The sequence below is a fragment of the Lynx canadensis genome, chromosome E3, assembly GCF_007474595.2.
Source record: "Lynx canadensis isolate LIC74 chromosome E3, mLynCan4.pri.v2, whole genome shotgun sequence".
NCBI lineage: Eukaryota > Metazoa > Chordata > Mammalia > Carnivora > Felidae > Lynx > Lynx canadensis.
The window spans coordinates 32,268,582-32,296,383 of NC_044318.1; the positions used below are offsets into that span (position 1 = coordinate 32,268,582).

At 50.0% G+C, this 27,802-nt stretch overlaps 2 protein-coding genes and 1 long non-coding RNA gene across 3 annotated transcripts in view; all 3 read right to left on the minus strand.

Moving 5' to 3' along the window:
- ORAI2 (ORAI calcium release-activated calcium modulator 2) overlaps positions 1-5,372 on the minus strand; it is an 11,676-nt gene extending 6,304 nt beyond the window's left edge. Inside the window, exons 1-2 of the mRNA XM_030301427.2 lie at positions 5,049-5,372; positions 1,543-1,830 (exon numbers count right to left, since the gene is read on the minus strand). Coding sequence (XP_030157287.1) covers positions 1,543-1,767 — 225 coding nt within the window. The 5' untranslated portion in view covers positions 1,768-1,830; positions 5,049-5,372. The remainder of the gene's footprint in view (positions 1-1,542; positions 1,831-5,048) is intronic.
- The window catches only part of LOC115504445, a 24,231-nt gene extending 11,070 nt beyond the window's left edge, over positions 1-13,161 (minus strand). The window contains exons 1-2 of the long non-coding RNA XR_003965699.1: positions 13,150-13,161; positions 12,821-12,823 (exon numbers count right to left, since the gene is read on the minus strand). This is a non-coding gene — a long non-coding RNA (uncharacterized LOC115504445). The remainder of the gene's footprint in view (positions 1-12,820; positions 12,824-13,149) is intronic.
- A 170-nt stretch (positions 13,162-13,331) lies between these two features.
- Positions 13,332-27,802, minus strand: part of PRKRIP1 (PRKR interacting protein 1) — a 33,740-nt gene continuing 19,269 nt past the window's right edge. The window contains exon 6 of the mRNA XM_030301428.2: positions 13,332-14,658. Coding sequence (XP_030157288.1) covers positions 14,555-14,658 — 104 coding nt within the window. The 3' untranslated portion in view covers positions 13,332-14,554. The remainder of the gene's footprint in view (positions 14,659-27,802) is intronic.

Sequence of the window (27,802 nt, forward strand, 5' to 3'; positions counted from 1 at the left end):
CACAGTGTGTTTTCCAGAGTTAAAAACACAAGCGCGAGCCAGACAAACCTAACCTGAGACTATAATTCTGCCATGTGGAAAACAAGCCTTCATAGAGTCGTTTAAACTTCTTACCCGCATTCCGTACAATTAAGCTTGAGAAAACATTCTATCTTTTGCATGTGATGGAAACCACAGGAAGAAAATAACTATATGCCAAAGTTGTGCACCATATGATTTTATGCTTTTGGTGTTATGTTAAAAATAAATAAATAACACAATACAACACATAAATAAAGCCTTTGCTTTAAACTACTGACCTGGGGTGCCTGGGTGGCTCTGTGAATTAAGTGTCTGACTCTTAATATTGGCTCAGGTCATGATCTCATGGTTTCTGGGATGGATCCCCAAGTGGGGCTCTGTGCTGACGGACAGCATGGAGCCTGCTTGGGATTCTGTCCCTCTCTGCCCCTCCCCCGCTTGCATGTTTGCTTTCTCTCAAAATAAACATTAAAAAAATTTTTTAAAGGGGCACCTGGGTGGCTCAGTTGGTTAAGCATCCGACTTCAGCTCAGGTCATGATCTCACTGTTCAGAGTTCGAGCCCGGTGTCGGGCTCTGTGCTGACAGCTCAGAGCTTGGAGCCTGTTTCAGATTCTGTTTTCCTCTCTCTCTCTGCCCCTCCCCTAATACTCTCTCTGTCTCTCTCTCAAAAATAAACTTTAAAAAAAAGGGGGGGGGGGAGGTGCCTAGGTGGCTCAGTCAGTTAAGCATTTGACTTCGGCTCAGGTCATGATCTCGTGGTCCGTGAGTTCGAGCCCCGTGTCGGGCTCTGTGCTGATAGCTCAGAGACTGGAGCCTGCTTCGGATTCTGTCTCCCTCTTTCTCTGCCCCTCCTTCACATTCTCTCTCTATCTCACTCTCAAAAATAAATAAATAAACATTTAAAAAAAAATTTTTTTTTAAAGAAAAAAATTATTTCCAGTCAATGGGGAAGAAAGAGGGGTGGCCCTCCCTGCGTTCTCACTCTGAATCCTGGCATCTTCACCTTCTGGGACAATTCCCTGAAGGGATGTGAGTCAGGGACTTTGAGGTCAACAGGTGACATGGCCCTTCTCAGGGCCCGCAGTTTGGCCCAAGACTGACTCCTGTGCTGGGGAATGACTCAGAAGGAAGGCAGTGGCCTGGCAGCCAGGAGTCAGGTCAGAGGCTCTGCTTCGTCACCCCAGAGGCCACATTTGGGGGGCATCTGCGTCCTGAGTTGGGCCAAACTGAGCAAACCCCAATCATTGCAAGAGTCCTGCTCAAATCCTTCAGATTTTCCAAAGTCTTGAGGGGTGCCCAAGGTGGGAGCACACAGGGGGTACTTCTCTCCCTGCATACTGAAGCTACTTTGATTACTCTCAACCTCCTTGCCAGGTAACTGCTTGGGGACCATCCTTGGCAGCCAGCCTGTCTGCCAGTGGGGCCTAGAGGGAGTGCTTTGCTCCCTGAAGCATCATAGGATCTCGACAGCAAAAGCCCATTTTGCAGGCCGTGTTCCCCACCACGTGTCTGCACTCACCATGGCGAAGCCTGACAGCAGGGCAGAGGTCCGGCTGGAGGCCTTCAGCTTGGCTCTGCTCAGGTAGAGCTTCCTCCAGGAGAGCGCCTGCACAGAGTGGTGGTTGGACGTGACCAGTTCCAGGTAGCTGCGGCGGACCCAGTCCCGGTAATCCATGCCCTTGTGGCCGGGTTCAGAGCAGGCAGGAGTGGAGGGGTCCACAGGCACGTTGAGCTCGGCGCTCATGGTGGGAGCCAGGCTGGGGGCAGGAGGCAGATACTCTCAGGCATCCCAGAGGGTTCCCGGGACCTGGAAAAGCCAGAAGCCAAGCAAGTTGACCTTCTCTGGGACCTGCTGTCTATACCTGACACTGGGGGGTAGTGGGAGTATGGGACCCTGATCCCTAACACAGGACCGTGGGGCCCATCTGTGGGAGAGGAGGGTCAGGAGTACACTTCCAGGAACCACCACAGTGTCCACTGTGCCTCCCTCCACAAAGCTAGAATCCGGCCTTCCATCCCTATGTTAGAAAGGCTCCAGTCAAATGTGGGTGAATGGAATTCTAAGGTCAGCCCCAAAGCACCTAAGGAACCTTCCAATCTGTTGCTATCCTCAGGGAATAGGGAGCTATAGCATTTACAGAGACCCTAGGACCTAGTGGCTAGGCCTGGATTTTAATCTACCATGTGATCTTGAGCACGACATCTGAACTTTCTGACCTTGTGCATCTTCAGACGGGGGACATCCCCACCCTTACAAGGCTCTTAGACAAAATAACAGACCCAAAGACTCAAAACTGCTTTTCAGTGTCTAGGGTCCAACCACAAGAAAAAAAAAAATAATAATTCCAAACAGCAGCTAATTTCTCAAATCCAATTTAAATTTTAATCAGCGCAGTTCACCCCCCAAAATACTTGGTTTATATAACTGAAGGGAAAGCCACATCCAGGCTGCGGTGGAAACCCTGAGCAAAAGGAAAAGCTGAATCCACCAACTGACATGAGCACATGTTACAGAGAAACGGAGACCAGAGACCTCTGCGGTCATCCCAGGTAGATATCAGGTTTGACAATAACACGGAATGAAGATCAGAAGGGCCGATCTGTCAAGACTTGTGAATTTAAACCCAAATCTCCACTAATCCAAATAGGGGATTGGCGGTCTCATGTGGCCCAAGGGACCGGCCCGCGCAGCAGCACGCCAGGATCGGCTCTAATTAATCTGCAGGGCAGACTTCAAGGGCATCGGCACCTCGCAGCTCACTTGGCATCAGATGTGAACTTGTATGTTCAGGCCCGCATAGGCCCCACAAAAATCCAACTTAAGGCTATTACAAACAGATCAGTGTTTCTAGGTCCCAGGGAGCAGAGCTGGGGGTGGGTAGGTGGTAGAAGGGGTGTTTACCAGGGTCAGTGGCTGTGGAAATGCCCCAAACTTGATCTATCCACACCAATCTCTGAAAGGGTTCTATGGGAGGGTCCTAGAGGTGGAGAAGAGCTCTCTCTTTTGGGGTGCCTTCCTCTTTGTTCTCCACTAGGCTGCAGAGGTACAGCTTTTACTGGCCAACAGGACCCTGGGGAACAGTTCTGTGTTCTCCTATTTCTGCCAGGGGATACCAATTACTAGGTCGTTTCTAGGAAAGTTGGCTTGGGAGCCCTGGTCACTGCCCCATGCCCCTGTCTGCAGCCAGAAGCATTGCTTTCCAGCTCTTCAATCACTGGACCGTCGCTTCCTTCGGGGAGAATTAAGAGAAACGTTGCTCACTAACTAATCCATTGGTTAGCACCAAATAATTTAGAATGGCATCATTTGGAAATTGACTTTTCCTCTTTTCTTTATCCATACATAACAGAAGCCAGCCAACAGGTATGAGGAAGACAGCATATGGCAGGTGGATGGGTGAAAGGCACAACCTTTGCCCTCACAGAGTATCCACCTCTCCATTCTCCACCCCAAAGACACTTCTTACTGGGCTTTAAGGTCAGACTGCACTTGGTACTTAGGCATCAGAGATGAAAACGGTGAGGATCCTGTGAGTTGGGTGGGGAAGCAACACAAGGGGGGGATTTTCACCCGATGAGCTAAATGCTGCTTTCGTGGAGGGGGTGTGAGGACAAAGGAGCAACTTTGGGCAGGGAGAAGGTCCCTGCTAGGGAGCAAGGACAGGAGCCAAGGGCATAGGTAGTAAAGGCAGTACTTGCAAAGAGGGACCCTCCCTCAAAGACGAGATTCTGCCCTCATGGGAGGGTTCTGAGAGGCAAGGGACGTGGCAGGGAGGCTGGCTGCAGAGGGAGTCAGGGAAATGTAGGTGGAAAGCAGGATGTGGTAAGTGTGTGGAGCCCAAGGCAGCCCAGGCAGTGTGACCGTGCTGGACTCCACGGTGGTGCCAGGCTGCAGGGGCTTTGAAGGAGCTAGTGAAGGGAGCAGCAGCCTGGGGTCGGGGTGGTCTGGGTGGCTGTCCGCTGAAATGTTTGGCTGCCCGGGAGGAGCAGGAGGACCTGGCTGCCTCCAAAGGGTGAAAAGACAAGCCCAGGGGCCATCAGTGGGCCTGGGCTGGGCTCAAGTTGGAGGGTGGAGAGGGAGGGCTTTGGGGGCCATGAGGGCTGACACTGGCCTCTGGGTAGTGCCCGGGCAGCCTTGGCCCTGCAGATGTCCTCTGAGTGGCAGGGAGTGGAAGGAAGGGCAGGCTGTCCGTCTGCTTGGAGCGTGGGTCTTGAGGCAGGCCTGTGGGTCCTGGAGATAGAGAGGCCACTTCCTGCTGAAGGAGTAGCCTGGACTGGATTCATATCCCACCTAACCGCCCCAGTCCAGGTGTCCTACCTTCTGCCAGGCCTCCTCCCCCTGCCCCAGGAGAGGCAGAGTTCTCACACTCTGGGCTGGGGTAGCGGTGGGGTGGGACAAGATGAAAATTGACATCTCTGTCGGGTGACAGAGGCTTCAAAGGATGCCCTCCTGGCTAAACTTCACGGAGGCTTTTTTGTTTGTTTTTTATATGTAAGGAGCAGTCAGAAAAAAAAGCTCTTGAAGAATAATGGTGTCTCTAAAGATGAGCTATTTATTCTCCTTGGCAGGCCTGCCTGAAACATTTCTAGGCGGCAGGTTTGGGGTTTGCCTGTCCTAACTTCCTTTAAACATCTGGGGCATGAGCAATGGCGAGTCTGACTCTGTCACACCCGCGCGGGGCGGGGGCGCAGGAGCCTCCGCAGCCTCCACAGGGTTCCCCCAGAAGCGTCTACCTGTATCTCTGTCCCTTCCCCTAGGAAAGCCTCAGTAGAAGCAGGACCCGCACTCGGCCCCTGTTCTGGACTTCCAAGTCTTCTCAGCGCCGCACTCCTCCCAAGGATCCCTTAGGGTTGGGGTCACCTGGCCACCCTCCAAATCCGCAGCCACCCCATCCCAAACCAGCCCAGGAGAAAGCCCACCCCCTCCCCCGCGTCGAGTCTCCCATTGCAATTTTGGTCCCCCAACAGGGCGGGGTACCTCCCCCCGCCCCACTCCGCCAACCGCCCCCCACGGCCAGCACTCACCGAGCTGCCCTGCCTGCCGGCCGGCTCCGCTCCCACTCAGGCTTGTGGCATGCGGCGTGGCCGTGTTGCCCTGTGGCCCCGTGGCCCGGCCGGGGCGCTGAGCAAGGCCCCCTCCCTCCTTCCGTGCGTCCCGCCGGGTCCCCCCCTCCCCGGCCCCGCCCCCGCGGGCTGCCCCACCCCCGCAGGCCACCGCAGCCGCTGCCAAGGCAACGGCGAGCCGCCGTCACGTGGCTGGCCCTTGGGGGCGCTACGGACCACGTGATCTGGCTGGCCGGGAGGGGAGGGGAGGGGCGGGGCTCGCTGCCCCTCCTGCCTTACACCCCGGCTTCGGGGATCCGTTCTAGCCAGGACCACCCGGCCGGAAGCCGGGGAGCGGAAACCGGTAAAAGGTGCGCATCTCTCCCGTTTCCCCGGCGGGCGTGCCGTGGGCCACAGTGCACTCGGATTGGCGCTGCCGCGAAGGGGGCCGGAAGCCTGGGCATCCCTCGCTTTCACCATCCTCCCTTCCTTTTCCCCCCAGCCGCGCGGGCGCCCGGCCCTGACGACGGAACACAGGACTATGTGGTAGCGCTTCTCTGGGTCCCTGGATCTGGACAACAGGTCCAGGACAGGGTGAGCCCTGCTCGGCCCGAGTGCGTGGGTCTGAGTAGAGGAAGGGAGCACAGAATCCCCAGGGTGAGCCGCAAAGGATGCCCAGGACTGGCTGTGGGCCAGGTGGAGGGCTGGGGAGAGACCAGAAGGGCACGCCCCGTGGGGAGAGGGAACAGGTATCCCATTACCAGGCCACAGGGCGGGTGGGTGTGAGGTGAGTGCGGTAAAGGGCTGGAAGGTGAGGCTCTATTTCGTAAGGGTTCAGGCAGCCACACCCGCTCGCCAGGGTGGACCGTGGCACTCCGTAGAGTGTGCAGGAGCTGGTCAGGTGGTCATCCGCCGCACCCCCTACCCACAGGCCCAGGGAGACACTTGGGGTCCTAGGCTGGGTGCAACTTGCTGGGCCCCTGATAGACCTCCACCAAGCTGTTATACTGAGATCTAAAACAGGAACGTTTTTCAGGAAGTGCACACGATAAGAGGCAGGATGGATTCATATCAACCCCTGTGCCAGAGGGCCCCTCACAGTCCTTCCTCACAGCCCTTCCTGCGTGCCCTACATAGGATTTTTCCATCTGTCACAACAGCATCTGACAGTGACACATTTATCCAAATGAAAGAAAAATTCCACTCGTGTCAACCAGTCCAAGTTTTCTGACAATTGTAAGAGGAGAGGTTAACGGATGTCAGGCCAAATCCATTAATCTCTCAAGGCGCATTTTAGAGGCCATTGCTGAGAGCCAGAACGACACCTTTTAATCCAGGAAGACACTTAAAAACAGACCACAGCATAGGGAAATCCCAGGGTCTGATTACCGACCTTCCCCCATCAACACACACACATTATAGATGGCTATAGGAAAGGGATCATCTGAATTTCACAGGGCAAAATCCTCAAAAAGCAATAGCTCTTTGTAAAATGATGTGGAAAACAGGAAGACGACACTTGGTAAACTAGAGTAATTGCATCACAGATGAACATTCTTTCCACAACAGAGTCACTTGCTTAAGTTTTCACCGTTGGAGTCTGATCTGACTGCACATCCTTTAGAAGGCTTTCGGTACTAGTCAGTGATGCCTCCACCCTCAAGCACATCTATCCAGCATGTCTGGACAAAAGGAAAATCTAAGTCATAATTACCTGTGCTTTTCAGAGTCCATTTCCTAACCAAACACAGAAAATGGCTCCCCCCCCCACCCCCCGCCTAGATGAGTAAGGAAGGTGCTGGCACCATGCTGAAAGGTGGTACAAATTACAATACTAATAGTTGGAGGGCCCCTCAGGTGCACAGGTAGTTGAGCGTGAGTTACACAGAAGTGAGGGAAAGGCCCACAGGGACCAGCCACCCAGTTGGGATGTCTGGGTGACAGTCTGGGCTGTGATTTCCCTAGCTGCTTGGCCATGGCAAGTTTCTCCCTTGCCCAAGGCCTAAGTTTGAAAAAGACCAATTCTTGGAGGCACATCCCGGGGGCCTATCGCGTTCATCTTCCCCATCAATGCATACCCTTATTCAGCTAAGACTGTGGCCCTGCTGTCCCCTTCCCTGAGTCTTCTCATCCAGAGGGCCTCTCAGCTGCCCTGGACTATGTAACCAGTCCGGACAGTTCTGTCCCCTTGGCCATATGGCCGAGTCCTCGTCACTACCCCTTATGAGATCTTCAGTTCCCATCTCTCACTTTCTGACCCTTTCTCACCCAGTCCTCAGCCGACCACCTCGCTTCCTGGACTCTGCTGAGACCCGCTTTTTGCCCCCAGCCTCCTTTCTGACTCAGCCTGAGCCCTCGCAACCTCTCCTTCCACCACGTTCCACTTCACGCCCAACTTCTCAAGTGACCTGTCCTTACCATCTCCTTCTCGGCCCCTCTGCAGCTGCCTGCCAGCATGGTGCTGACTCTGGGACAGATGTCAGCCGTGCCCTTTTCTGTCTTTGGGACCCCGTCGTTCCAGCTAGAAACATCTCTTTCCTTGTTCTGGTGACCTCCCCTTTTTTTTTTTTTTTTTTTTTTTTTTTAAACCTCTGTGCAGTCTCCTCCTTTTCTGTCCCCTAGATGTGGATGTCTCTCCACTTTCCCCTGACTGGTTTCATCCATTCCCCTTGTGCCAGGCAGCCTGTTGACTCCAAATGGTCACCCCAGCCCGGCAGGGCGTGGCCCAAGGGCCCCCACCTCACCATGCTCACAGCTGAATTCCCCATCTTCCCTCACATGCCTGCTCTACGTCCTGGGTTACCTGTGTCAGGAAGTCCCAGCAGCTACGCAGCTGGTGACATTACAGATCTGTCATTAATGATTACTCCCATCCCCATCCAGTCCTGTGAAGTCTCCCATTTGTCTCCACAGGTCTCAGACTAATTCAGGCCCTCGTCACCTCTGCACTGTGTTACTGCAAGTGCCTTCCACCTGTCCCCTTCCCATCTAATCTGCACACTACAAAGTGGAAAATTCCCGTCTCTCCCCTGCCCCCACTGAGCCCTTCAGTTTTCCCTGGGGCCTTAGATCAACTCCAGTCCCCTCACCTAGTGACTGAGGGCCATGACAGGGCATCTGCTTCTCCTCGGCTTGGTTTCTTAGAACTCCTGCATTACTGGGCTACCCAGGAGCTCAGCTCAGACCTGCCCTCATCCCCGAGGCCTGGGTCACATGCCACGCTGTACCCTGTGCTGTGTGCAACTGTGCTGACCTTTTTCTTGTCTGTGTCTTATCAGATCTGGAGCTCCTTAAAGGCAAGGCCTGTGTCTTGCTCACCATCGTCCCCACTGCTGAGCCAGGTACACTCAGGAAACCTTCAGATTAAGCTTTCAGTCACGTTCAACAATTTGCTGTATTCTGTGGAAAAAGAAAACTGCTTCAGGACTTGCGCCGGGGTGTTCTCTTGACTGAAATATATTAAAATACGGTAACGGTAGCTCACTTTAATCAAGTGTGCCGAAGACTAAACATAAGTAAACTTCCACGGGGGAGGAGAAGGCACACCTGTCCTCACAACTCTCCTTCCATGCAGCCTCGAAACTGATTTAGCGATATTCCCACTCCCAAAAGCAACATCGCTCCTCTAACTCAATTAAGTAACACGCTTTTTCCAGAAGGGTTAATGCTGAAAACAGGAGAGTAAGCTAGCAACAGTCCTTGATAGGTTAAACCAGTGTTTCCGAAGGGGGGCCTGTGGCAGAATCTGCTGGGGTGCCTGTCCCAAATGCCCAGCTGCCACGAGGTGGTCTCTGGGGCGCGGTCGGGGAGTCCAGATGTCAGAGGTGGGCTCCGCGGTGGCCGGGGCCGTGGCACCAGTGGCCTCCGGCAGACACGACCACGTGCGCCTGTTCAGGCTCTTCCTGCCGTAGCGGCCATTTTTCCGGTATGAGCAACTTCCCCGCCTGCTTTCCGTCACAGATCTGCTCAGTCACCCCTCATTTATCGAACACCCGTGGTGTCTCGGGCACTGTGCTGGCACTAGAGGTACAGCAGAGGACAGAGCAGGCAGGTCCTTGCTCTCGTGGTGCTCTGAGGTGGGGAGGGGAGGGGTGCTAGTGGGGCAGGGTACAGACCAGTAAACGAGATGGATGCTAGGAAGAGAATGGAACAGAACAGGGTGGGCGGAAAGCTGAGGTCCGACAGCACAGAAAGAGGCAGAGCAAGAGGGGAGTGGGGTACGGACCCGGGCTGAGGCTCCAAAGGGAACCTGAAGCCACAAACCCAGAACACATCAGCGAGGATGGTATTTGAAGCCCGGGTCAGGTTAAGATCTCCTGGGGCCTGGGTGTCGATGACAAACAGCAGCGCACTGGGTCACCCAAACATTTAGAGTTTGAGCAGAGAAGCCAGCCAGGGAAAGGCAGGAAGAAAGGCAGGAGGCAGCACTGTCAGAGATGCTGAGAGTTCAGGCTTCTCTACTGTGCAGATGCCTCCACGGGCTGGATGTGGTGAAACTGAAGGCTTTCAGTTTGGGGGTGAAACCTTGCAGAGGCGGAAGAACTCTGGGATTTGGGCTGAGAAGGGAGGAGATAAATGGCGTGGTAGGTGCAGGAGAACCTGGAGCTTTGCTCTGTTGCCACAAATGGGAGACCCCAGAACTGCTGGAGGTTGTTGGGGCGGGGGTGGGGTGGGGTGGGGGGACAGTGGCTCCAGCGACAGGGAGGGCGACCAAGGCAGGTGTGTGAAGTCCTGGGGCATGAGGGCTTGGCCTGAACTCCTGCTCTCTCTGCTCTAAGAGAGCTACTCGCTGAAGGGGGAGGTGCTGTAAAAGCACCTTTCAGATGGTGGGAGATGAGCCTGTTCGGGAAGACCTAAGGATGGGTGGGGGGGGTGCCGGTTCCCAGGTGACACCTGTGGTCTTGCATGCCAAGCGGGACTGAGGAGTTCAGCTCCTGATGCCCAGTGAGATAAGTACCGTTCTCGCAGGGAACACACCAGTCAAGTCCAATCCCCTGCATTAGCAAACACCACTCTCTGGAAGCCCAGGCTCGCTCACATTTGACACATACACAGCCGGTTCTCATTATTCCTGGTAGTTCCATTCTGCAAAGTCACTGTGAGCACTGAGTGTTAGTGACTGCCCGGCCGCTGCCATCTGGGGAAACATGGGACTTGGTCATGTCAACTGATCAACACATAACCTTGTTTTATGTGTTTGTTCAAAAGCACTCCTGGTTGGGGGTGGCTGGCTGGCTCAGTCAGCAGAGCACGCGACTCTTGATCTCGGGGATGTGAGTCCAAGCCCCACACTAGCTGAAGAGATTAAGAATAAACTCTTTAAAAGATAAAACTAAAAAAGCTTTCGTTTATATTAACAACAAACTTGCAGCCAACAGCACTGTAACTCATGCCCGGACAAAGCTTACGTAAGGAAAGCACATCCTGGCCTTCTTGCCCTTAGGACACTAGACAAAATACTTTCAGCACTATGCTTCGGGGCCGTTTTAAAAATGGCAAAATCGGGGCGCCTGGGTGGCTCAGTCGGTTAAGCATCCGACTTTGGCTCAGGTCATGATCTCGCGGTCCGGGAGTTCGAGCCCCGCGTCGGGCTCTGTGCTGACAGCTCAGAGCCTGGAGCCTGTTTCAGATCCTGTGTCTCCCTCTCTCTCTGACCCTCCCCCGTTCATGCTCGGTCTCTCTCTGTCTCAAAAATAAACGTTAAAAAAAATTAAAAAAAAAAAAAGGCAGAATCAAGAAAAAGCCAAAAAAACTGTTACTAAATGATGTGTTTGAGCTGAACAAGAAAAACAATGTTTTTTCTTGAACTCAGCTGGGAACAGGGCATTAGGCAACTCCGATTTCTCACCACTCTGTGCCTGCAAATGACCACAGAGCACCATGAGTACTGATCTTAGGGTTACAAATAAGTGTTAATGAACAGGAGACTTCACAAACAGAACCTGTGAGTGGGTAAGGGGCAACTATATTTAATTTTTTTTTTTTTAATTTTTTTTTTCAACGTTTATTTATTTTTGGGACAGAGAGAGATAGAGCATGAACGGGGGAGGGGCAGAGAGAGAGGGAGACACAGAATCGGAAGCAGGCTCCAGGCTCTGAGCCATCAGCCCAGAGCCTGACGCGGGTCTCAAACTCACGGACCGCGAGATCGTGACCTGGCTGAAGTCGGACGCTTAACCGACTGCGCCACCCAGGCGCCCCTATATTTAATTTTTTTTAACGTTTATTCATTTTTGAGAGACAGCATGAGTAGGGGAAGGGCAGAGAGAGAGAGGGAGACACAGAATCTGAAGCAGGCTCCAGGCTCCGAGCCGTCAGCAGAGCCCGATGCGGGGCTCGAACTCACGAACTGTGAGATCATGACCTGAGCCGAAGTCAGACGCTTAACTGGCTGAGCCACCCAGGCGCCCCTGGGGGGGCAACTGTATTTAAAATTATCATATATAATCACATGTACGCATGTGCAGGCATGCACCAGGAGATTACTAAAGAAGCAGCCTTCCTCATCAGGGAAATATAAATCAAAACCACACTGAGATACCACCTCACGCTGCTCAGAGTGGCTAAAATGTACAAATCAGGAGACTATAGATGCTGGAGAGGATGTGGAGAAACGGGAACCCTCTTGCACTGTTGGTGGGAATGCAAACTGGTGCAGCCACTCTGGAAAACAGTGTGGAGGTTCCTCAAAAAATTAAAACTAGATCTACCCTATGACCCAGCAATAGCACTGCTAGGAATTTACCCAAGGGATACAGGAGTGCTGATGCACAGGGGCACTTGTACCCCAATGTTTATAGCAGCACTTTCAACAAAAGCCAAATTATGGAAAGAGCCTAAATGTCCATCCACTGATGAATGGATAAAGAAATTGTGGTTTATATACACAATGGAATACTACGTGGCAATGAGAAAGAATGAAATCTGGCCTTTTGTAGCAACGTGGATGGAACTGGAGAGTGTTATGCTAAGTGAAGTAAGTCATACAGAGAAAGACAGATACCATATGTTTTCACTCTTATGTGGATCCTGAGAAACTTAACAGAAGACCAGGGGGGAGGGGAAGGGAAAAAAAAAAGAGAGGGAGACTCTTAAAAACGGAGAATAAACTAAGGGTTGATGGGGGGTGGGAGGGAGGGGAAAGTGGGTGATGGGCACTGAGGAGGGCACCTGTTGGGATGAGCACTGGGTGTTGCATGGAAACAATTCGACAAGAAGTTTCATATTAAAGAAAAAAAAAAGCGGCCTTCAGCCTATAGCTCTGGCACTAAGAGAGCAGTGCACGGGCATCCCTTGTCACTAGGTCCGGGCCGCACACAGCGTCTCCCCAGAGCAGCACAGCGCTGTGGTGCAGGGGCTAGAATGGTGGGTTCTGGAGTCACACTGCTGGGATTCAAATGCCAGCTCTACACTTACTGGCTGGGTGACCTGGGCAAGTTTCCAGACCTGTGTTCATGAATCTTGTCTGGTAAACCTATAAGGCCATCTAATCGAAGGACAGAGTATTCTAATACGAGTACGTTGGCTGGCGCAGGGCTGTCTCGTTAAGTGCTCAATAAGTGTGGGGAGGAAGTCCGAATTCCTGTACCTGAGGTTTCCTGACATGACCAAGTTATGCACACCTGTGTCGATCAATTCCAGAGTTTTCTCCACCCACAAGCCAATGAACGAGGACATTACTGAATGATTCTCCCCTCATCATGGTTTTTTTTGAGGCGGGGGGGGGGGGGGGTGTCTCTCTCTGTATCTCCCACTCCCTTCTCAATGATGACACCTAACTGTTCTCTTTTCTCAAACAATACACCGAAGACCAAGAGTCATTCAACCGAAGGTATGACAGCACCTTAAAAATCGCCAGAAATTGCCACACACAGACATTTCCTAGCTAAACATCCTCTTCTGAAATGCAGTAAAGGTGCAGAACATAAACCTCCAGTCTGGCACCCTGTTACCTGCTCTGGCACATGCCGCCCCATCCAACACAATCTGCTCTGCTGTGTCACTAAGCTCTTGACCAGGTGAACCGGGCAGAGGTGGTATCAGAACTGGAATCCTTAGGTCTTTGGGTTCCAAGCTCTGGCACCCTCAACAGCCTCCAGGGCAAGCGAACACCCACAAGATCCAGGCTGCAGATTCAAAGCGAGAGTTGTGACACACATCTTGTGGGGAGATAAGGAGACTAACGGCTCAAAGACAGTAGAACAAAAAACCAGCACAGAACTAACCAGCCAGTTCCTGATGAGAGAAACACAGGTTTCAAACGTACAGCCACGGGGCGTGCCCATTTATTAGGGCTGATTTTCCATTTCAGCTTCCTGGGAAAGAAAAATTCCTGTGGCTTGAATTGCTTAAAGGACAGAAGTTATCACAGATGTCGCCTGGCTCAGGGCGGGGCCGGGAAATCCATACCGCAGAAATGAAAAACAAGTAGAATGTTTCTTAGTTTCTCTTCACTCAAAACCACTGTATCTTTAATTCTATCAAACTCCATAAAAGGCACAAAATATACTTAGAAACTTGGAATTGGAGATAAATCATCCAAAAAGTGAGCAAAGGCTCTCATTCACACCATCTCTGTCCCTCCCGCTGGCCTGAAAGGCTGCCCCTGGCCACCTCCCACTTTACTTAGCCCCCCTTTTCTGCAGGATGAAGACACAGCTTTTGGTTACCACCCCCCCCCACCCCCCCCACTTCTGGTTGGGCCAGGACTCCCCATACTCTGCTCTGGTTCAGCCCAGCCTGGATTCTCAACCTGCTTATTTTTCTTGTTTTCCTCAAAGCTCTCTTCACACTCCAAGTCACCCTTCCTATGGCTCGGCCCCCTGGTTAAGCCCCCCATCTCCCCTTGCACACGTGTGGGGCTTCCCGATTCACACCTGTGGACAGGGGGCAGCCGGGCGGCAGCACGTATCACAGGGTACAGTCTGCCCCGCAGCTGAGGGAAATGGCGGTCAAGCACCCTGCGGTGCACCGTTGGCCCCAGAGCCAAGGCCATTTCCTTCAGCGTGGAAAACAGGTCCATGTTACAGGACCATCCCTGTCACACCATGTCCCAGCCTTCCCTATAGCTTCTGAACAACATTTCACAGGTCTGAACAAAATCTGAGATGTTTCTGCTCTTTACTAAACATTTCTTTCACAGAAGCCTAAACTCATCACTGTCCAAATAGCAGAACAGGGATCAGGGGCAGCAGGTTACACATCTTCCCCATCAGCAGGAACATGAATGAACTCTGCTTGGCAGCCCTGAGTGTCCAAGAGACAGTGTCCAACAGACGGTCCTCTCTGTCCCATAGGCTCAGAGTCCTGCTGACAGGTGGGGCTGGGAACGATCAGGAGGGGATCCCACTTGCTTCTCTCCAGCAAAGCGTTGGGAGGGAAACTGAGTTGAAACACACATTCCTTTTCCCTCGGGTTGTGTGGACAGTTTCCTGAGGTCCTGGTCACAGCATGGGTTAGGCCGCAGAGAGCTGCTACAGCAAACACTGTCATCGACCCAAGATGAAGCTGGGCTGCTCCTCCTCCTCCTCCTCCTCCGTTCCAGACGCTTCCTCGGAGCTACTGGATGGCTGCTCCTGGGACTGACCAGATCCTGTAATCACATGACATTTGATTAGAGACATACAAATTCACCCAGAGAAGCAAAGGGCACTTTAAAAATGGAGGAGCACTGGGGCGCCTGGGTGGCGCAGTCGGTTAAGCGTCCGACTTCAGCCAGGTCACGATCTTGCGGTCCGTGACTTCGAGCCCCGCGTCAGGCTCTGGGCTGATGGCTCGGAGCCTGGAGCCTGTTTCCGATTCTGTGTCTCCCTCTCTCTCTGCCCCTCCCCCGTTCATGCTCTCTCTCTCTCTCTCTCTGTCCCAAAAATAAATAAACGTTAAAAAAAAAAGTAATAAATATTAAAAAAAAATTAAAAAAAATTTTGCATGTTACGTGCATTGTATACTGTATTCCTACAATAAAGTAAGCTAGAGAGAAAAAATGGTATTTAGAAAATACATTTATAGTGCTGTACTGTAAAAAAAAAAATCCATGTCTACATGGACCCATGCAGTTGAAACCCAGGTTGTTCAAGGGTCAGCCGTAGTTGTTCCCGTACAGTAGAGCGAGGGGCCAGAGGGGGTCCTCATGTCCATCAGTCCCTTACGCCACTTCTCGGGTATAAAGGGTCAGTCACAGAACTGCTCTACCACTGCTGGCAGGTGGATCTCCTCCTTGTGAAGAAGGTCCAGGAGCATCCATAAAGAGAGCCCAACACCCCATCTAGTGGGCCTCACTGTCTTTTTTTGAAAGGCAATTCCTTTTATTTTTAAGGTATTATAAGGTATTCATTTAAAAAATTTTTTTAACATTTATTTACTTTTGAGAGACAAAGAGAGACAGAGCATGAGCAGGAAAGGGGCAGAGGAAGGGAGACACAGAATCCGAAGCAAGTTCCAGGCTCCAAGCTATCAGCACAGAGCCTGATGTGGGGTCAAATTCACAGACCACAAGATCGTGACCTGAGCCGAAGTCGGACGCTTAACCGACTGAGCCACCCAGGCGCCCCATAAGGTATTAATTTATTTTTTTTAATTTACATCCAAGTTAGTTAGCATATAGTGCAACAATGGTTTCAGGAGTAGATTCCTTAATGCCCCTTACCCATTTAGCCCATCCACCCCTCCCACAGCCCCTCCAGCAACCTGTTTTTCTGCATATCTAACAGTCTCTTATGTTTTGTCCCCCTCCCCGTTTATACATTATTTTTGCTTCTCTTCCCTTATGTTCATCTGTTTTGTATCTTAAAGTCCTCGTATGAGTGAAGTCATATGATATTTGTCTTTCTCTGATTTCACTTAGCATAATACCCTCCAGTTCCATCCACGTAGTTGCAAATGACAAGATTGCATTGTTTCTGATTGCCGAGTAATACTCCATTGTATATACAGACCACGTCTTTATTGGTTAATCCATTGATGGACATTTGGGCTCTTTCCGTACTTTGGCTACTGTCCATAGTGCTGCTATAAACATTGGGGTGCATGTGCCCCTTCGAAACAACACACCTGTATCCCTTGGATAAATACCTAGTAGTACAATTGCTGGGTTGTAGGGCAGTTCTATTTTTAATTTTTTGAGGAACCTCCATACTGTTTTCCAGCGTGGCTGCACCAGTTTGCATTCCCACCAACAATGCAGAAGAGATCCCCTTTTCTCCGCATCCTCGCCAAATGTGTCATTGCCTGAGTTGTTATGTTAGCCATTCTGACAGGCATGAGGTGGTATCTCTTTGTGGTTTTGATATTTATTCCCCGATGATGAGTGATGTTGAGCACTTTTTCATGTGTCGGTTGGCCATTTGGATGTCTTCTTTGGAGAAGTGTCTATTCATGTCTTATGCCCATTTCTTCACTGGATTCTTTGTTTTTTGGGTGTTGAGTTTGATAAGTTCTTTATAGATTTTGGATACTAACCCTTTATCTGATATGTAGTTTGCAAACATCTTCTCCCATTCCATCGGTTGCCTTTTAGTTTTGCCGATTGTTTCCTTCACTGTGCAGAAGCTTTTTATTTCGATGAAGTCCCAATAGTTCATTTTTGCTTTTGTTTCCCTTGCCTCCAGAGACGTGTTGAGTAAGAAGTTGCTGCGGCCAAGATCAAAGAGGTTTTTGCCTGCTTTCTCCTCGAGGATTTTGATGGCTTCCTGTCTTACATTGAGGTCTCTCGTCCATTTTGAGTTTATTTTTGTGTCTGGTGTAAGAAAGTGGTCCGGGTTCATTTTTCTGCATGTCGCTGTCCAGTTTTCCCAGGACCACTTGTTGAAGACACTGTCTTTATTCCATTGGATATTCTTTCCTGCTCTGTCAAAGATTAGTTGCCCATATGTTTGTGGGTCCATTTCTGGGTTCTCTATTCTGTTCCACTGATCTGAGTGTCTGTTCTCGTGCCAGTACCATACTGTCTTGATGATTACAGCTTTGTAATACAGCTTGAAGTCTGCCTCACTGCTTTTTATATGCCCCCCCCCCCCCGCCGCCGCCCAGGTCTGTCAACATGGCAGGGCGATGTCCCCGGCCAGCCCTTTAGCATTTAACACTAGGCTGACAATGCTCCTGTGGAGGTCTCAAGCTCTCACTACAGTCCACAAAAGGATTCGAAAACTGTTTTGCAGAGGGCTCTGCCCACAACAAACAGGCCAGCTTCCCCGCTCTTCCCACAGACCCAGAAACCTTCTCTCTTGACACTCCACGTGCAGCTCTGAATTCCAGTGCTTCCCCGGCACGACTGCCGGTACCCACAGTGCAGCTGAGCTGGCCGACAGCAGAGCAGAGAGACAACTTATTCCCAACTCCTCCTCCTCTCTCCTCTCCGCGGGAGCAGGGCAGTGGGCGAGAGCTGGAACAGCAGAGCCAGAGCCACCAAAGCAGCCGGGTCCTCCAGCCCCTTGAGGGCACAGTGGGCTCCCCGGGCCCGCCTACGGACCTCCTCCCTGCAGACGCACAGGAGCTCAGTCCAGCACCCCCAGAGCACAAGGCACCCGAAGCTTTGCTACGCTGTCATCACCGCATCAGACAGAGAGCTTCAAGGCAGGAGGTGTGGGGTGCCCAGGACACAGCAGAGCCTACGATTCACCCGCACACCCTGGGACGCGACACTAAAGAGCACTCACGGCAGTGGGTGGAAACCTCTCAGATTTAATGACTTTCGGGTATTCCTCCTCCTCCTCAACCTCCTGCCAAAAGTACAAACAGTGAGCACTGAACACCTCTCCACGCAGCGCCTTGCTTCACTCTAACAGAAGTCTCTGGACAAGTCCCACGACAAGAGATCCAGTTCGCGGATGAGGAACGGGGTTCAGAGAGATTAAGTAGCTGCTACTCAACGTGTCATAATCGGTAAGACCCAGGCCTCTAACCTGACTGATTCTCTAGGACTCGGCCTACCTTGCATGCACAAGTGCACAGGGAAACTGAGGCAAAAGAATAATGAGGAGACAGGAGTGGGGTGAGCACACTGAGTGGATAAGCAGGGTGTGGTCTGTGGTCTGTGACTGGAATACCAGTCAGCCTTAGAAAGGGACATCGTGACGCCTGACAGACACCACATGGAGAAAACTTGAGGACACGACACTAAGTGAAATAAGCCAGAGAAAAAGATACCTCTGGGTCCTCTTCTGTGAGGTGCTCAGAGTAGTCCAACTCTCAGAGACGAGAGTAAATGGGCGGTGCCAGGGGCTGGCAGGAGGGAGAAGGGGGATTCAGGGTTGAATAGATACAGTTCCCGTTTCACAAGATGAAGAGTTCTGGAGACGGATGGCGGCACCATGAGAAAGTACTTAACACCACTGAACTGGTTAAGATGGTAAATGTTAAGGGGCGCCTGGGTGGCTTAGTTGGTTAAGCATCTGACTTCGGTCATGATCTCACGGTTTGTGAGTTCGAGTCCTACACTGGGTGAGCTTGGGCCCTGCTTCTCTCTCTCTGCCCCTCGTGGGGTTCTCTCTCTCTCTCCACCCTCACTCACTTGCACACTCTCTCTCAAAAAAAAAAAAAAAAAAAAAGGTAAATGTTATTTCACCACAGTTAAAAAAAAAAAAAAGAGAGAGAGGGAGAGACGCATACCATGGAAAGACGATGAAAAGCTAGAGATGGACTGAAAACCCGGCTCTGAGCCCCAGATGCTACCCCTCAGCTCTCTGAGCACAGCACTCAATGGAAAAGGACGTTATTTCTATGGCACACGGCACGATGCCTACAAGACCTTGGGCACTCGGTCTCCACCCTGAAGAACAAGGAGGCAGAGTCTTTTCCGCTTGTAGCCCATTCCCCACATACCAGCTGGGAGTCCTGCTCTAGAATGTGGACTCCAACGCGGAGCCCATATTCTGTCCGTCTCAAGGCTAAGAACCACCAACCACCCCTGCACAGGTCTGAACACAGGACAGGAGCACAGGATTTGATCTTCCACTCTGATCTTTTTTTAAAAATTTCTATTTAAACCTATTTTATTTCTACTTTTTATTATTTTTTTAAAGTTATTTTAAGAGAGTGAGCGAGAGACAGCGCACATATGCAGGAGGGACAGAGAGACAGAGAAAGAGAGAATCCCAGGCAGGCTCTGTGCTGTCAGTGTGGAGCCCAACTCGGGGCTCGATCTCACTACCTGTTGAGTTCATGACCTGAGCTGAAATCAAGAGTTAGATGCTCAACCAACTGAGCATCCAGGTGTCCCTTCAACTCTGATATTGAAGAAACCGTGAGACGCTGACTAACCTGGGTGTTTGTGCAATGGGTGTTTTGGAAGCCTGAGATGCTAACAAGAAGAGGAGGGCTCGAATCATCCCTTGTGATGGAAAAACCCCTGAAAATGTGGTACCTCACCTAATAGTAAACACAACTGATTCCTATGTGTGGGAAACATGTCAGGGCCTAGAAGCATTGCTCTCAAAGAGGAGAAACCTAGGAGTCTGGTGCACATTCGAGTCCTTTGGTAATTCAATAAAATTATTTCACTCGCTCTATCTTTCAACATAGTAAAGAAATAAAAAACGAAATGCTCATTACTACTGTGTTTAGTATCTAGGACCTAAGAATTCAGAAAGATGCTGTCCCAAATGAAAACAACGAGACACCACAACACACACCCCAGAATGGCTCAATTATGCAAACTGACGCTACCAATTGCTGGCGGGGATGTGCAACATTGGCAGCTCTCACTTGCTGGAGGGACGGCGACACGGAACAGCTGTTCTGCAGACCGTCCATCAGTTTCTTATGCGGCTACACGCGCTTATCATGTGACCCAGCAATCACCTCCTAGGTACACAGTCAACTGACCTGGAAACACATCCACATAAAAGTCACACAGAAGTGTTTGTAGAGGTTTTCATCACGATCACCAGAAACAGAAGGCCACCAAGATGTCCTTTAATAGACGAATGGACAAAGAAACTATGGTGTATCCGTACGACGGAATGGTGGAATACTATTCCACAATAAAAAGGAACAAGCTATAGAGCCGGGCCAAAGCATGGATGGATCTTAAACGTATTTCTCTGAGTGAAAGAAGCCAGTCTGAGAAGGCTGCGTGCTGCGGGACCCCGGCTATCTGGTACTGTGGAACACAGTGAAGAGATCGAGGCTGCCAGGGAATGCGGGTGGCAGGAGGCTGGAGAGGTGAAGCACAGGGGATTCTTTTTAAGGCAGTGAAGCTATTCCGTGTGATACTGTAATAGTGAACACATGACGTCGTGCCTTCGTCAAAACTCACAGAACTTCACAGCACAAAGAATCAATCTTAACGTGTGCAAATGTAAAGAGTTATTTAGGATGTCAAGGATCCCAGGATGAATGCAAAAAGTGGCACATGAATCCAACTGTATAACAAATGGAGGAAACAACCTCTGTGAAGGGGGTGGGGTGCCGCCCCGACGTACTTTTGGATACGGCGGTGTCTGTAAGACCAAAGGCAAAGGAACTGTGCGTAACACTGCACCAGCTGATAAAAGTTGTGTTGCACGGGTAACCGGTTACCAATTCTGAGCCACGGTCCACGTCCATCGGAACTGAACAACTGAATAACTGAACGGTAGGTAGTAGGGGCCAGGTTACTCACTGTCACAAGTGGGAGGTTATAGGCAAACAAGTGAGAAGGCTGGAATGATCCATGTGGCAATGAATTAGGGTTGGAGACATCGAGATAAACTCACCTTGAGTGAAATATAGATTAATACGGATGGTTATATATAGAAATAACTATAAAAATGCACTTATACACTGGTCAGTACACGTGCACTTTTCCTTGGCCTACAAACAACCACACCCCAGTAGCAAAGAGCACACCTAACCCCCAGATCTCGGTTTGTACTACCGTTCCCCAATAAAACAAACCAAGACTCCTCAGAGAAATGGCTGCTTCTAGGTCTGGGGCAGGAAATACACGAGGTAAGTCTGGAATACCTTATAGTGCCAGGAAGGAAGGAAGGCAGGCAGGAAGGAAGGCAGGCAGGAAGGCAGGAAGGCAGGAAGGCAGGAAGGCAGGAAGGCAGGCAGGCAGGCAGGAAGGAAGGCAGGCAGGCAGGAAGGCAGGCAGGAAGGCAGGCAGGCAGGAAGGCAGGCAGGCAGGCAGGCAGGAAGGCAGGCAGGCAGGCAGGAAGGCAGGCAGGAAGGCAGGCAGGCAGGAAGGCAGGCAGGCAGGCAGGCAGGCAGGAAGGCAGGCAGGCAGGAAGGCAGGCAGGCAGGCAGGAAGGCAGGCAGGCAGGCAGGAAGGCAGGCAGGCAGGGAGGGAGGGAGGCAGGCAGGCAGGCAGGCAGGCAGGCAGGCAGGCCGGGAGGGAGGCAGGCAGGCAGGCAGGCAGGCAGGCAGGCAGGAAGGAAGGCAGGCAGGAAGGAAGGCAGGCAGGAAGGAAGGCAGGCAGGAAGGCAGGAAGGAAGGCAGGCAGGAAGGAAGGCAGGAAGGAAGGAAGGCAGGAAGGAAGGCAGGCAGGAAGGAAGGCAGGCAGGAAGGAAGGCAGGCAGGAAGGAAGGCAGGCAGGAAGGAAGGCAGGAAGGCAGGAAGGCAGGCAGGAAGGCAGGCAGGCAGGAAGGAAGGAAGGAAGGAAGGAAGGCAGGAAGGCAGGAAGGCAGGCAGGGAGGCAGGGAGGCAGGGAGGCAGGGAGGCAGGGAGGCAGGGAGGAAGGGAGGAAGGGAGGAAGGGAGGAAGGAGGAGGGAGGAAGGGAGGAAGGGAGGAAGGGAGGAGGGAGGAGGGAGGGAGGAGGGGAGGGAGGAAGGAAGGAAGGAAGGAAGGGAGGCAGGGAGGAAGTGAGGAAGGGAGGCAGGGAGGCAGGCAGGCAGGAAGGGAGGAAGGGAGGAAGGGAGGAAGGGGGGAGGGAGGGAGGGAGGAGGGAGGAAGGGGGGAAGGAAGGAAGGAAGGAAGGAAGGAAGGAAGGAAGGAAGGAAACCCCACCTAAATCCCACAATAACAGGAGTATGTAAAAGGGACACAGGAGCCAAAGCAAAGTGCCCCCAATGGCCAAAGCTATAACAATTTGAGTAACAAAATAAATAAAGTGGTACTGGATTCGACCTAAAGTATAAAATAAATATCCACAAGTCCATATTGATATAAATAGACAAACAGGGGAGAAGGGACAAACCTGTGAAGGATTTCCAATAATTCATGTAGCATTCCCACCCACACAGAGAGGGTGCATAATCCCCCACTCCATACGTGCGGGCTGCACATAGTGACTTCTTCCCAAAATGTACAGTGTGGGAAGGAGGGAAAAGGAGTGAATTTACAGTAGGCAATCCTGACAAGCACTGCCTCAGCCAGGTGATCGAGTTCAACACATCAATAGTGCCAGTCATCTTGACAGTATACAGCCTTGACATGATGTCATTAAGAATGGAACTTTACTGGGGCGCCTGGGTGGCGCAGTCGGTTAAGCGTCCGACTTCAGCCAGGTCACGATCTCGTGGTCCGCGAGTTCGAGCCCCGCGTCGGGCTCTGGGCTGATGGCTCGGAGCCTGGAGCCTGTTTCTGATTCTGTGTCTCCCTCTCTCTCTGCCCCTCCCCCGTTCATGCTCTGTCTCTCTCTGTCCCAAAAATAAATTAAAAAAACGTTGAAAAAAAAATTTTTTAAAAGAATGGAACTTCACCTCTTTGGCCTTCCTCCCCAAAATAAGTAACTCCAGTCTCATCATGAGAAAAGTATCAGACCAATCCCAATCGAGGGATACTCTACAGGACACCAGACCCTCAAAACTCTCAAAGGCAAAAAACAAGCAAAGTCTGAGAAACTGTGACCGAACGTAACGTGATATCCTGGGTGGGATTCTGGAACAAGAAAAAGGCATTAGAGGTGAAAACTAAAGAAGTCTGAATAAAGTATGGACTTTAGCTAATGTATCTATCAATAATTGGTTCATTAATTGTGACAAAGGAACGGTTAACTTCAGATGTTAATAACAAAGGAAGCTGAGTATATGGAAAGCCTTTGTACTATTTTTGCACTTTTTCTGTAAATCTAAAACCATGTTAAAAAGTTTTTATTAAAAAAAAAAAAAAAAAGGACACTGTACCACATTCATGGAACTGGGATTACAGCTGAATAGTGTTGGGAGGAAGAATTTCTTCTGCCCTTCAAGGTCCCTCTAGCTGGATTAAGAATCAAATTGACATGGGACAGTAATAGGAGAAAATCAAATTTAGTTTTGTCTGTATGGGGAATCCAGACAGATACAAAATTCCAAGAACACGCAACATGAAGGTTTGAGTGACATCCTGAGCATAGGAGAGGGCAGGAGCCTGAGGATACAAAGAGGCGGAAAACCGTTAGCAGGAAGGTAATAGGAGATGTTTGGAAAACAAAGGTTGTCCTATTGTGCAGATAATTTCTTAGGTAATGAGGAATCTCTATTAATAGCTCTCTCTCTGACAGAGCAGGCGGTTGAGGGGGGAGGTAAAGAGCTTTTCCTGAATCTGCTAGGTTTTGGTTGCTTTTAACTTACGAAAACTAGTAACAGGAAACCTCACCAAAATGGAGTTGAGGGGTTTTGGCAGGGGGAGGTCTCACACCCTACCATTCAAGGTCAGCTGCAGACCCAACAGGGAGAGATGGGCTTGACTTTGCACGTGGTTACTACTCTTCTATCCCAGGCAGAGGAAGAAATGCTTTACTGTGTATCCCCCCCAAAAGCCCAGCCACTGAGAAGCCACCATACTTTGAATTCTCAGTTTACTCCACTGGACTTCCGGTTTGTAACGGCCTTCCCAACTTACCCCTGTCCTCTTTAAAAAAGCATTACCTCGCCTTTGTTCCCCAGACTTGGCCTATGGTTTTCTGCAGCTTGTCTGCCCCGACTGCGGTTCTTTTCTATTTCCAAATAACCCCCTTTTGGCTGCTAAGATAACTAGCAATTTTTTTTAAATGTTTTTATTTTTTATTTTTGAGACAGAGAGAGACAGAGCATGGGCAGGGGAGGGGCAGAGAGAGAGGGAGACACAGAATCTGAAACAGGCTCCAGGCTCTGAGCTGTCAGCCGAGAGCCCAACGCAGGGCGCAAACTCATGGACTGTGAGATCATGACCTGAGCTGAAGTCAGACGCTCAACCACCTGAGCCACCCAGGCGCCCCAGATTACTAGCAATTTTTATTTTTAAGGTTAACAAACTCAAAATAATGTTCCTGCCAACGTGCCCCATCTTGGGACAGCCCGATCCTGGCTCCTTCAATAGACAACTACATTACAGGATTTAGCAGATTCTATAAACCGAGTAAGCATGTGCAGCACCCTCTGGGAACAAGGTGGAGGGGATAGTTTGGTTAGGTTGAGGAGGGAGGTTAGGTAAGGCTTTACAAAGAGAGAAAACATGGCAAGAGGAAGGTGGGGGATGACTACAAGCCCTTTGGGCAGAGGGGGATTCAGGGGGCGGGAAAAAGGAAAGAGCGGAGAGCCCAGAGCGCATGAAGTGAGGTGGAGAACAGAGGGGTACACCTGGCGAGGGCAGAGAACCGCTGGAAGGGAGTGGCCAGACCCAACTGGTGGAGAGGCTGGAAAGGAAGAACGGGAACGCGGGAGCTGCTGACTAGATCTCAAGCAGGGTCACCTCGTGGGTAAACATGGAACGTGGAGCCACATCACCTGGGGTCAAATCCTGCCCTGTCCCCTCCCTCCCTCCGGCTCTGTGGGTGCCAGCACTGTTTGGTGCCTAAGGTCCCTCAACTGTAAACTGGGGATACCACAGTGCCTGTCTCTCAGGGTCGTCGGGAGGATCATGTTAGTATTCACAAAGCTCGTACAGCTGGGGGTACATAATAAATTTTCAATAAACGTTAGCCATTGTTATAATTTTTTTTAAGTAAACTCTACCCCCAGGGCTTGAACTCATGACTCTGAGATCAAGAGTCACATGCTCTACCGACCGAGCCAGCCAGGTGCCCCTGGTATTACATAATGTTAAAAAAAGAAAAAAGAAGCCCAAAATTGAGTCATTTGCCGCCCCCCCCCCCCAACGACAGCAAACAAGACTTAATGACAGTTTCAACCTATGCCAGGAATGTGACTTTTAAACAGTGGACCTGAAATTTCCAGATCTACACGGGAGAGGTCATCTGAATGATAAACACCCTGCCATTCCCTTTTGCCCTCCCCACAAAGATTTCCCAGCTTGAAACAGTCCTTTCTTTTCTTTTGCTTGTATCTTCTTGCCTGACCCTCCTTCCAATAAAAACCTTCCATTTTGTACACCTCCTGGGGGCATCTCTCCACTTGCTAGATGGGATGGTGTCAGTTTCATGAATCGCTTAAAATTAAGCCAATTTGATCCTCAAATTGACTCAGATGAATTTTGTTTGAAGTCACATTCTTATCCATGCGGAGGAACATAAAACTTTTTTTTTAGTTTATTTATTTATTTTGAGAGAGACAGAGCAAGCAGGGGAGAGACAGGGAGAGAAGGAGAGACAGAATCCCAGGCAGGCTCTGCCCTGTCAGCACAGAGCCCAATGCGAGGCTTGAACTCACAAACCGTGAGATCGTGACCTGAGCCAAAAGCAACAGGCAGACACTTAGCTGACTGAGCCACCCAGGTGCCCCTGGAGGAACAATTTTTTAAAAGCCAGCACTGGCAAGGATATGGCAGAAGTGTACCCCACTGCATTCTGTAGGTGACAGAAACAACTGGAACTACTCCTTTGGGAAGTAGCGTATTTCAAGAGGCACGGAATCTTTTTAGATTCGATGATCTAGTAATTCCCACTGCTAGAAATGTATCTTAAGGAAATAAACCATAAAGGGGGAAGGGAGACAGGTATATAATAGTTGCTAACGTGTCTTCTAAAGAAGATAAAAAACAAATCAAGCTAATGTCTAACAAAAGGGAAAAAGGTTAGATGTATCAGCACGTCAACTGCTGGATGTCATCAGTCACTGAAAAAAATAGGAAGGACTGGAAATTCTCACCATATTAAATAAAATAAGCAAAACAGAAAACTGTTCATACACTGTAACTACATACAAACGACACGTGCATGTGGCAAGAGACTGAAGCAAAAGAACAGAAAAGAGGCTTTACTAGATAACATTTGACCTGTTTCCATTAGTGCTATACTATTGTTTACATAACATTTTAAAATCCAGGAACCTGACTTTATTCACATATTTTAGGAATACTAAGTAAATGCCACTGAGTGTAACTGAAATGGATACTTTTTATTTTTTGCTTCTTTACTTTTTATTTTTATTTTTTACTTAAAATTTTTTTTAATTTTAGCTTTTTAATTTTTTTTTTATATTTTATTTATTTTTGAGAGAGAGAGAAAGAGAGAGAGAGACAGAGCACAAGTGGGGGAGGGGCAGAGAGAGAGGGAGACACAGAATCCCAAGCAGGCTCCAGTTTCCCAGCTGTCAGCACAGAGCCTGACACGGGGCTCAAACCCACAAACCATGAGATCATGACCTGAGCCGAAGTCAGATGCTCAACCGACTGAGCCACCCAGGTGCCTCAACTTTTTAAAGTTTATTGGTCTTTGTGATCTCTGTACCCAACATGGGGCTTGAACTCATGACCCCGAGGTCAAGAGCCACAGGCTCTTCTGACTGAGCCAGTCAGTGCCCCAAAACTAGTATTAACTTTTTAAAAGAACAAATGAAAGAATAGACTAGGAAAAAAAAAAAAATCCTTCCTTGTACTACTGAATTGTAAGGATGTGGGAAAATATTTATGAGACAATGTTATGTGATAAAATTAGAATAACTATAAATATAGCATTTATATAAATGGATTTATATAATATACACTTAAAAACTGGGATTAAAAAACATGTCATTACAGTGTTAAAGTCACTATTTTCAGTAAGGATTAAAGTTTTTTTGTGTGTGTGTTTTCTTAATGTTTATTGATTTTTTGAAAGAGAGACAGACAGAGTGTGAGTGGGGGAGGGGCAGAGAGAGAGGGAGACACAGAATCCCATGCAGGCTCCAGGCTCTGAGCTGTCAGCACAGAGCCCGATGCGGGGCTCAAACTCAAACCCCAAGATCATGACCTGAGCCAAAGTCGGAGACTCAACCAACTGAGCCACCCAGGAGCCCTAGGATTAAAGTTTTGACTTTATTCTTTTCTGCATATTCCAAAAATTTTTATTTTTTTAAAGTTATTTATTTTGAAATCCAGAGACAGTGTGAGCAGGGGAGGGGCAGAGAAAGAAAAAGAGAAAGAGAGAAAGAGAGAAAGAGAGAAAGAGAGAGAGAGAGAGAGAGAGAGAGAGAGAGAGAATCCCAAGCAGGCTCTGCACTGTCAGCACAGAGCCCGATGTGGGGGAACTCACAAAATTGTGAGACCATGACCTGAGCCAAAACTGAGAGTCAGACGCTTCAATGATGAAGCGACCCAGGCCCCCAGATTTCTTTTTTTTAATCAATTGATTGATTAATTTTGAGAAAGAGAGAGCGAGTGAGTGAGCGCAAGTGGCAGGGCTCGAGCTCACAAACCTTGAGATCATGAACTGTCTGCATATTCCAAAAATTTCTAAAATGACCATATATTATCTTTATTCTCAAAAGACACAATACGAATAGTTTCTCAACATAGCGCGTATAAGAATTTTGGCACTGAAACAAACAGTTCAATCCAAAACATATATTGAGTTCCTTCCGAACACACCAGTTGACGTGAGTCTTGACCGGGGCAATTTTGTCCCCCCTCCCCACTGGCAATGTCTGGAGACCTTTTTTTTTTTTTTAAGTTTTATTTATTTTCAAGAGACAGTGTG